Raw genomic sequence first — 9,031 nt, forward strand, 5'->3', positions numbered from 1 at the left:
TCACGTGACGCGCGGCCGCGCCGCAGGTGCGCAGGTGCAGTCCCGGGCGCGCGCTGCCCTGCGGGGCAGGCCCCGGGCCGCCATTTTGCGGGGCGGTCACGTGAGAGGACGCACGTTCAGCCGGGAGCTCACGTGATCAGGGGCGTGCTGCGGCCGCCCAGCCGGACCCGGCGAGAGGCGGCGGCGGGAGCGGCGGTGATGGACGGGTCCGGGGAGCAGCCCAGAGGCGGGGGTGAGGCTGGAGGCAGACGGGCGGGAGGAGGGCGAGCCCCCGGGCCGGCCGGCCCCACGATCCCTCCTGCCAGCCCCCGGCCGCGAGATCTCCAAGCACTCCCGGGCAGAACCTCCCGGATCGGGCGCCGCCAGCCTCCAGCCCCTTCTTCCCCGGGGGTCCCCGGCTCTCTGACTTCCGCACCCTGATCTCTTCCTGTGGGGGGCTCTCGGACCCCCCGAGAACCTGGAGACCCCTGAATCCAGACCCCCGGACAGGCCCGGGCTTGTCGCCGACACCACTTCCTGCCTCTGGCCCTGGTGGGAGGGGCGGCTCTCCTCTCTGCCCCTCAGGCCAGAGGTCTGGACGCCTTAAGTGTTGCCCAGTCCCCTCCTCTGAAGAGTGTAGGACACAGGCTGGGCCTCCCTGCCTCTTTCTCCATCAGGGACTCAGTTGACCTGTCCCCGGCCACTTTATCTCCCAGGCCCCCAGAAGGCCAGTGCCCCCGAGCGTTGTCCTTCCTTGGGGACCATGAGTCCGCTCCCCACCCCAGTGACCCTCCAGGACCCCCCTCCTTTCTCCTGCAGGGCCCACCAGCTCTGACCAGATCATGAAGACAGGGGCCCTTTTGCTTCAGGGGTGAGTTTGCGAGGTTTCATTATTGGGGAGCGGATCTGAGGTGCTGCCCCTTTCTGACTCTGCATTTCCCACTCCATATCCACTCTAGTTTCATCCAGGATCGAGCAGGGCGAATGGCGGGAGATACCCCAGAGCTGGGTCTAGAGCAGGCACCCCAGGATGCCTCCACCAAGAAGCTGAGCGACTGTCTCAAGCGCATTGGAGACGAACTAGACAGTAATATGGAGCTGCAGAGGTGTGACTTCTGGGACTCCAGAATCCAGTCGCTGGGCTCTTTCTCCCTCAGAACCCAGGAGGCCCCATTCCCAGCCCCTCCTCTAGGTGCCTGCAGTTCAGACCCACTATACTTGTTCCTTCTCTTCCCCGGTCTCCAGGTCTGGGCTTTTCCCTCCCGTGGTATCTTGAAACCTTCCTTAAGGAGTTAATTTCCTCTCTCCCCTAAATGTCCATCTTTTCCCCTGCCTCCACGTTGACCCCTTGCTTTTCATTTCAGCCTGGCCAGGGCCTCATTTACCTTGTCTTGGGGATGAGGTGGCTAGCAGGGTTTCCACACTCTGCAGGATCCGCCCTTCCCACCTCCAGCTTGCTTTTCCACAGGATGATCGCAGCAGTGGATACAGACTCCCCCCGAGAGGTCTTCTTCCGAGTGGCAGCTGAGATGTTTTCTGACGGCAACTTCAACTGGGGCCGGGTTGTCGCCCTTTTCTACTTTGCCAGCAAATTGGTGCTCAAGGTGGGCCGCTGCAGGGTGGTGAGCCCAGGGAGGCGCCCACAGAACCCTGAGACCTGGGAATCCTGACCTTAACCCTTGTAGCAGCCCTATATCCACAGAGGGAATTGACAGAGACAGCTGTGGGATCCTTCCTTTGTTTATTCATTCAACATACATGTACTGGGCCCACTATATGCCCATACTCAGCACCGACAAAGCAGAGAAGTAAGACCGGGAGACGTGTTATACAAGAGGTCAGGAAAGACTTCTAAGGGGAGGGTGACATTAAGCCAAAGTTGGGAGGACAATAAAGACGCAGTGACATAGAAGGGTCGTGTGGGCAAAGGCGTCTGGTAGAGGAATGTCTGCCAATGTCCTGAGGTAGCACCAAGTCTGTGCTGAGGCTGTGAGATGGGGAAAGGGTGAGGTGGAGGGCAGACTGCAGTGGGTCCTGTGGAACCACTGTGAGGACCTTAGCTTTACACAGAGGGACACGGGAGTGATTGGCTGGTTTCAATCAGGGCAGTGAGGGGGCCTGATTTATAAATTTAAAATATTACACTAGCAAGTGCCAGGTTTCTCCTACTGTCTAAAAGTAGTCGGGGGCCTCCCCTGGTGGCGCAGCGGTTGAGCACGGGGCTGCGAGGCTGCCCGCACCTCTGCAGTGCCGGTTCGTTCCCCGGCCGCCGGCGAGCATTCCACAAAAAAATAAATAAATAATAAATAAATAAAAGTAGTCGGTTCATATTTGGTAGTTTATATTTTGTGTCTGGAAATGTTCAAATTTGTTTTCTAGATAAATTAATGGTGGTAGTGTTTCCAGACCAAAATTTAGCCTATCGAATCATACTGAATGGGAACATTCTTTTGGATAGCAAGGGACGCCTCCATAGCAAAATGTTTGTAGGATCCACATTTTGACTGCACAGCTACCTTTACTCTGAAATTCTTTTTTTTTTTTTAAGATTTATTTATGCATACAAGAACTGGGGTGCAGACCAGAGGTGAGGGGGTGAAAGGAGTCACCAGAGACAGAGTGGGGAGCAGAACAGGCCATCTACTGAAATACATTGCTGAGGGGAGCAGCGGGCAAGTCAGGAGAGGTCTGCTGTGCCATGTGGGTCAGCTCCCTGGCCGTGGATGGAACTCGTGCTGAAGAGGCTGCGGATAGCTTCATAGGCAGTGTCATAGGCATATGACATAGGCAGTGTCTTAACCCTTGTGCCACCAGGGAGGCCCCTTTACTCTGAAATTCTTTGAACTTTGTGAAGATACTCAAACTATTGAGAAGGGAAGCCCAACATATTGGCCACTGTGGGATTATGGAGCACAGGGGCAAAAGCAGGGAAACTGGCGAGGGACATCCAGAATGATCCTGGCAAAAGATTAAAGGCCTGGACTCGGTGGGAACAGCGGCAGGAGAAGTAGATTCCTTGATTTGTTTGCATGATTGAGCTGATGCAGCTTGAATGTTGGAGTCAGTGGAGTATTCCATGTAGAACTGGGGGGAAGCAGTCAGATAAAAGCTGGAAAGGGGAATTTCAGGGAGTTGTAGAGCATGTCCTGGGTTTGTTGGTGTTGGTTAGAAATGCTCTCTCTGGTCTCAAGGTTAGACCCAAGCTTTGAGGGAAAGTGAATATGCTGTTGGTTGAGACCCCTTTAAGCTGAAGAATCAGCATGCACAAAGGTCCTGAGGCAGCAACGAATTTGATGGGGATGAAGATATGCAAGAAGGTCAATGAGGCATTAAAAGAAAGTGGAAAATTAAAATATGATTAAGTCAGGGCCTCCCTGGTGGCTCAAGAGGTTAAGCATCGCACTACGAAGCAATCCGCGGCCTCTGCAGCACGAGTTCCATCCCCGGCCCACCAGGGAGCAACCCACGTGGCGCAGCAGACCTCTCCTGTCTCCCCGCCGCTCCCCTCAGCAGTGTATTTCAGTCAGTCTGCCTGTTCTGCTCCCCACTCTGTCTCTGGGGAATCCTCTCACACACACACCCACACCCCGCGACTCTGGCCTGTACCCCAGCTCTTGTAGGCATAAATAAATCTTTAAAAAAAAAAATGATTAAGTCAGAGCCTTAACACATGGTCCTGTGAGCCAAGCTATTACTCATTTTTAGCCAGGGGGTGAGGGGTACTGGGAGTTATGGCCCGTGCCTGAGCAGGGCAATTGATAGTGCCGAGATCTAGTTTATAATTTATGAAGCTGAATGGAAGGACTGCAGAGGGTAGGATGGGAGACACAGGGTTGAGGGGTCTCAGCTCTAAGTCCCACCTCACTCGCTGCAGGCCCTGTGCACCAAGGTGCCCGAGCTGATCAGGACCATCATGGGCTGGACACTGGACTTCCTTCGAGAGCGACTGCTGGGCTGGATCCAGGAACAGGGTGGTTGGGTGAGGCCCTTAACTACCCCCTCCCCCACTCCCTGGGAACTGAGGGTCTTCCTGAGCCCACCACAGCGCACATGTCCCTGACTGTCAATGTATACTAATCGGTGATTTATCTGGTCCCTACTGATTCTGCTGTGACCCCTGACCTCCCTGTGACCTCTCTTCTCCCAGTGACCATTGGCCTGACTAGTGCCTTCTGACCCTCCCTGGGGCCTCCTGCTCTGGAAGCCAATCTGTGATAATGCTTGTTTGTGACTCCTAAGTACCCATCATCTTAGGCCTTAGCCACCCCTCCGTGCCCTTTGACCTCACCCTAATCCTCCCTACCGGAATGGCTGACTGATGTCCCTGTCCCCAGGATGGCCTCCTCTCCTACTTTGGGACACCCACGTGGCAGACAGTGACCATCTTCGTCGCTGGGGTACTCACCGCCTCGCTCACCATCTGGAAGAAGATGGGCTGAGGCCACCAGCTGCCTTGGACTGTGTCTTACCTGAATAAATTATGGCGTTTTTCTGGAAGGGATGGGATGGGGGCATATGGGGATTTTTCTTACTTTTGTAATTATTGGGGGCAGGGGTGGCCTGGGAGGGGGGTAATAAACCTCTTTTGGGCCACACTTCTAATATGTGTCATTGGGCTCACTCCCTGGCTGTCCAGGAGACCAGGCCTTGGCTGGTCCCATAGGTTTTCTGGGGCGCCCAGTGCTCCCTGAGGGTCAGTGATGAGCTGGGTCCAGCCTGCCCTCCAGGTGCCCACAGTCCCAACAGCACTTCCATGGCACCCTAGGCTGTGGGGCTGGAGGCAGCACAGGGCCAGCTCTGCGCCCTCCAAGGAGCCTGGTCCTGGAGGAAGCTGGAAGGGGAGCGCGAGGAAGAACAGGGAGGACACTCCGGAGAAGAGAAGCCCTGGGTCCTTGTTAAATGACGGCCTGGAAGCTTCCAACATTTGGGGCCACTGGAAGTTGCATGTTAACGGAGGTGGGAAAAAAAGGGGGGGTGCACCAGCGGTGGGCTCAGGAGCCCTTTGGGGAAGCTGGGAAGCCTGATGATCTGGGACCAAAGTCCCAGGAAGACACCAGGCTGGGCCCACATGGGGCTGTGTGGCCACTGTGGGGGACAAAGCTGTGGGCTGATGGGTGTGGGGGGAGGGCTGGAGGAAGAGGAGCTCTGGGGTCTGGCCCAGTGAGTGGGTATGAGGGTGCTGCTGGAGAGGAGCAGGCCTGAGGGGGGACCCTGAGGGCCAAAAGGGGGCAGAGGAAAGTTACAGGCAGAAGGGGAGTGTTCTAGAGCGTTGTACTTTCTCTGGGGTCTTTGTCCTCTTTCCCTGTGTGTCTCCCCTTTTCTCAGGTTCTAAGCCTGGGGTGGGGGTGGGGTTGGAGTACATGAAGCCTGTATGGAATTAGCTTTAGGACATCCTTTTCCCCCTAGCACTTCTACCCCCACCCCACCCATCTGTCTCTCTGAGTCTTCATCCCCCTCAGTTCCTGTCTGTGAGTCTCCTGTGTTCCCCCTGTACCCCGTGGAACTCTGTCTGTCCTCAGCTCCCGACTTACCCCTTCCTCTCCCTCCACCTGTGGGCATTTTCTGAGCCACCTCATCACAGGTGGGGCCGGCCTGAGGCTAAAGGTCTCTTCTTGGCTGAGGTAAGAAATTTGGTGAATGAGTAACTCAGGTCCCATTGTGACTGCATCCTGGGGCAGCTGCCCCTCCCCCAGAGAGTGTCCCCAGAGACCAAATCAGGGCTGAGATGTCAAAGAGATAAGATAGCATGAGGGGAGACTGAACTTCATCTTCCAGAGAGAGGGGACAATATGGCCAGAAGCAGGTACCCAAGGAAAGCATCAAGGGAACTAAAAAGACAGTAAGATGAGACAAAGAACACTCCAGGCGGCCCCTTGGGGGAGGGGACCAGACTTGGGTCTGAGCCAAGTCAGATTCCTAGGGTCCCAGCCAGACTGCAGACAAGTCCAAGCCCTGAGGAGAGATGAGGTCAGTGAGTGGCCCCACTCCGCCCTCTGCCTGAGCCCCTTCCGCCGCTGAGTTCAGCATGACTCAGCAGGACCAGGCTATTGGCCACTGGCCCAGACGCCCCTTGAGGATCCCACGAGGATCTGTCCCCTGCACCCCCTTGCTCAGGGGCACGCTGCCTGCACTGAAGGAGTGTCTCCTCTGCAAAGCAGGTCATGATCTGCCCCCACACCCCAAAAGCTTCTGCTCCTCTCCCCCTGCCCACCCAGGCAGTCTCCATTTGGGGACTTAAATAGGATCTAGATCCAGTCTTTGTGCCTCTTTTCCCCCCAAACACAACAGTGGGGACCTCCCTGAGGGCAGAGTCCTGGTTTGAGTCCCCTGTATCTCCCAGGCACCAGTCTGGAGCAGGCACATTTTAAACTGTACATTGGCCAAAGACAGACATCCTGCCCACAGGACCCCAGACCCTCATTTAACAAAGACCCAGGGCTTCTCTTGGTGACTCTGAAGGATCATATATCAAGCAAGACAGGGACAACTTCAGAGCAACTGCCCAAGAAGATGCCCAGAATCTGTGGCTGCTTTCAAAACAGTCCCCAGGATTTGCAGCTTCAGAAAGACCCCAAAGTTCTAGTGTCATTTCACTCCCCTTCACTTCAGCTTACAGAAAAATACTTCTCTGAAATAGCGCCAAGGTATCCCAAAGGGCCCAGCCAATATTTCCAGGAGTATCCAAGCCCCCTCTCAAAAAGTCTCTTCTAGGCTTCCAGAAACTTCTGCTACCCCCCCAACTCCCAAAGGCTCTAGAAAAGCCCTTTTAATCTTGCAGATCACTTCAAGGGCCTAAAGACCTCATCCTGGAGAATTCCAGAAATATGGACTTCCATCGCGAACTTTAAGGCTACGAACCCCCCCAACTCCCCACCTTTGAGTGAACACCCCTAGCCTCCAAGATCCCCCTCCAGTCTATCTCTCAGAGAGGTCTCTGTAATTCTAAACTATCTCATTGCCTTCCAAATTTCTCAACAATCTGGGCCCCCAATATCTCCCTGAGCGAACCCCAACCATCCGCAGGTCTCCCCATCTCTACGAAATCCTCAGATTTCCAGAAAAGTCCATGCTTAGAAATAATCCTAGAAATCCAGGATTGATTTCTTCCTTACACACCCCCTGGGCCCCAGGGTCATTTTCCACTGGCTCTGCCACTGTCCCCATTCACCTCCCACCCACCACGGAGACACACAACACATAAGCGCCCCCAGAAAGGTCTAGACTTCCCCAATCAGCCCCGGGACCCTCACACCCGTGAAACTCCCACTCCCCCCCCCCCCCCCCCCCCCCCCCCCCCCCCCCCCCCGCAACCACCCATTTCACAACAGCCTCCCGCAGCAGGCGCGTGACTGCTCCACCCCGGGGGCGGGGTCTGGAACTCACAGCTGCTCCTGATTGGCCAGACGCGCGCTCCGGCCCCGCTCCCCGCCCCCACAGATTGGTCGATTGCGCTCCCTGAAAGCCCCGCCTCCCTAGAGCCCGGGAGGTATAAAAGCAGCCGCCTAGGCCACAGCCTCTCGCAGTGAGCTCGGCGGTCCCGCGGATCTGTCTCTTGCTTCAACAGTGTTTGGACGGAACAGACCCGGGGACGCACTTCTGTTATCCTCCGACCATCCTCCAACCTTTTTTCCAGTCGCAACCTACGGAACCACCCTCTCTACAACCCTCTCCCTCCGAGACCAGCGAAAACCGTTGTTTGGGCATACCTCCATACTGCCCGGCAACCATGAGCTCCCAGATTCGTCAAAATTATTGCACCGAGGTGGAGGCCGCCGTTAACCGCCTGGTCAACCTGCATCTGCGGGCTTCTTACACCTACCTCTCTCTGGTGAGGGTCCCCAAGACGCCCCCGGCCCAGCCCCCCCCCCCCACCTGCGCGTCCCGGCCCTCTGCGCATGCGCCGGCTTCCTTTGTCCCGTTGGTCGGCGGAGGGCGGAGTCCTGCCCCGGGCCTGCCACCAACCTCTCTTCCCACCGTCTTGTCCCGCAGGGCTTCTATTTCGAGCGCGACGATGTGGCTCTGGCTGGCGTGGGCCACTTCTTCCGCGAGTTGGCCGACGAGAAGCGCGAGGGCGCCGAGCGTCTCTTGAAGATGCAAAACCAGCGTGGCGGCCGCGCCCTCTTCCAGGACGTCCAGGTAAAGCGATTGTGAGCCGCGGACTACATCTCCCACCAGTCCCTGCGCGCGAAGCCCCTTTCTGGAGCGGTGAAGACCCCGCGTGGGCGTCTGGGAGATTGAGTGCCGTGCAGTTTGGGTTGGGTGGTTTGTTGTGACTGGAAATGGCGGCGCCGTCTGTCGGGACGTATGAGGGTGGTCGTGGTAGCTAAAGCTTTGGAACGTTTTTGCCAGCTATGTTCTTTGTCTCAGCCATGCCACCAAAAGCTGGGGACTATGGTTAAGAGTTTGGTGCGGGTTGTGAGGTTAGTGCTGAGCCGCTTCTCTGCTGTGTAGAAGCCTTCCCAAGATGAGTGGGGGAAAACCCTGGAGGCCATGGAAGCTGCCGTGGTCCTGGAGAGGAACCTGAACCAGGCCCTTCTGGATTTGCACGCCCTGGGCTCTTCTCGCGCGGATCCTCATGTAAGTACTGTGATCATGAGAGACCGTCCTTAGAAGGAAGCTTCCATAAACCCTGGCTTCATATGTTTGGTCAGCTTTCCCCCTGAGCCTAGCTCCCACTTGAGATACATTTTCTCTCTCCCTCAGCTCTGTGACTTCCTGGAGAGCCACTTCCTTGATGAAGAGGTGAAACTCCTCAAGAAGATGGGCGACCACATGACTAACCTCCGCAGGCTGGCCAGCCCCCAGGCTGGGCTGGGCGAGTATCTCTTCGAAAGGCTCACTCTCAAGCATGACTAGATTCCTCCACAGCCCAGCGGCCTTTGAGGGGCCCAAATGGCACCCCTGGTGTTAAGGGCTTCTGCCTAAGCCTCTCCCTGGAGCTCTTCCAAGTTGTGGACCAAATGAAAACAATAAAGCTTTTTGCAGCAGCTGGTGCTCTGTGTGTGTGTGATGTGGGGACGAGGAGGGCTCCGTCTTTCACTAGATTATCCAC

General features: G+C 56.3%; 2 protein-coding genes and 1 long non-coding RNA gene across 11 annotated transcripts; 2 read left to right on the plus strand and 1 right to left on the minus strand.

Annotated features, from left to right (window-relative positions):
• Positions 1 to 146: 146 nt before the first annotated feature.
• LOC119249555 (apoptosis regulator BAX) lies at positions 147 to 4,574 on the plus strand. Of its 2 annotated transcripts, none has more exons than XM_037516957.2 (6): positions 147 to 232; positions 799 to 850; positions 939 to 1,085; positions 1,448 to 1,583; positions 3,854 to 3,958; positions 4,314 to 4,574. In XM_037516957.2, the coding sequence occupies exons 1-6, from the start codon at positions 199 to 201 to the stop codon at positions 4,416 to 4,418; spliced, it is 579 nt and encodes a 192-aa protein (XP_037372854.1). In that variant the 5' UTR covers positions 147 to 198; the 3' UTR covers positions 4,419 to 4,574. The 2 variants fall into 2 exon arrangements, with proteins under 2 accessions (XP_037372854.1, XP_037372855.1); XM_037516958.2 differs by having other exon boundaries at positions 163 to 232; positions 3,854 to 3,986; positions 4,293 to 4,528.
• On the minus strand, positions 1,168 to 4,729 carry LOC129146096 (uncharacterized). The gene is made up of 3 exons (XR_008552562.1): positions 4,283 to 4,729; positions 3,840 to 3,933; positions 1,168 to 1,669 (listed from the first exon to the last, which is right to left on the minus strand). It is a non-coding gene; the product is annotated as an uncharacterized LOC129146096 (long non-coding RNA).
• Positions 4,730 to 5,677: 948 nt separating this feature from the next.
• On the plus strand, positions 5,678 to 9,001 carry FTL (ferritin light chain). Of its 8 annotated transcripts, XM_054697287.1 has the most exons (6): positions 5,825 to 5,946; positions 6,758 to 6,909; positions 7,544 to 7,807; positions 7,969 to 8,115; positions 8,431 to 8,556; positions 8,683 to 9,001. In XM_054697287.1, the coding sequence occupies exons 3-6, from the start codon at positions 7,706 to 7,708 to the stop codon at positions 8,833 to 8,835; spliced, it is 528 nt and encodes a 175-aa protein (XP_054553262.1). In that variant the 5' UTR covers positions 5,825 to 5,946; positions 6,758 to 6,909; positions 7,544 to 7,705; the 3' UTR covers positions 8,836 to 9,001. The 8 variants fall into 8 exon arrangements, with proteins under 8 accessions (XP_054553265.1, XP_054553261.1, XP_054553267.1 ...); XM_054697290.1 differs by lacking the exons at positions 5,825 to 5,946; positions 6,758 to 6,909 and adding an exon at positions 5,678 to 5,782 and having other exon boundaries at positions 7,613 to 7,807; XM_054697286.1 differs by lacking the exons at positions 5,825 to 5,946; positions 6,758 to 6,909 and adding an exon at positions 5,679 to 5,782.
• The last annotated feature ends 30 nt before the right edge of the window (positions 9,002 to 9,031 follow it).

This window comes from Talpa occidentalis, unplaced genomic scaffold, assembly GCF_014898055.3.
Source record: "Talpa occidentalis isolate TD23 unplaced genomic scaffold, MPIMG_talOcc4v2.1 talOcc4.17, whole genome shotgun sequence".
Taxonomy (NCBI): Eukaryota; Metazoa; Chordata; class Mammalia; order Eulipotyphla; family Talpidae; genus Talpa; species Talpa occidentalis.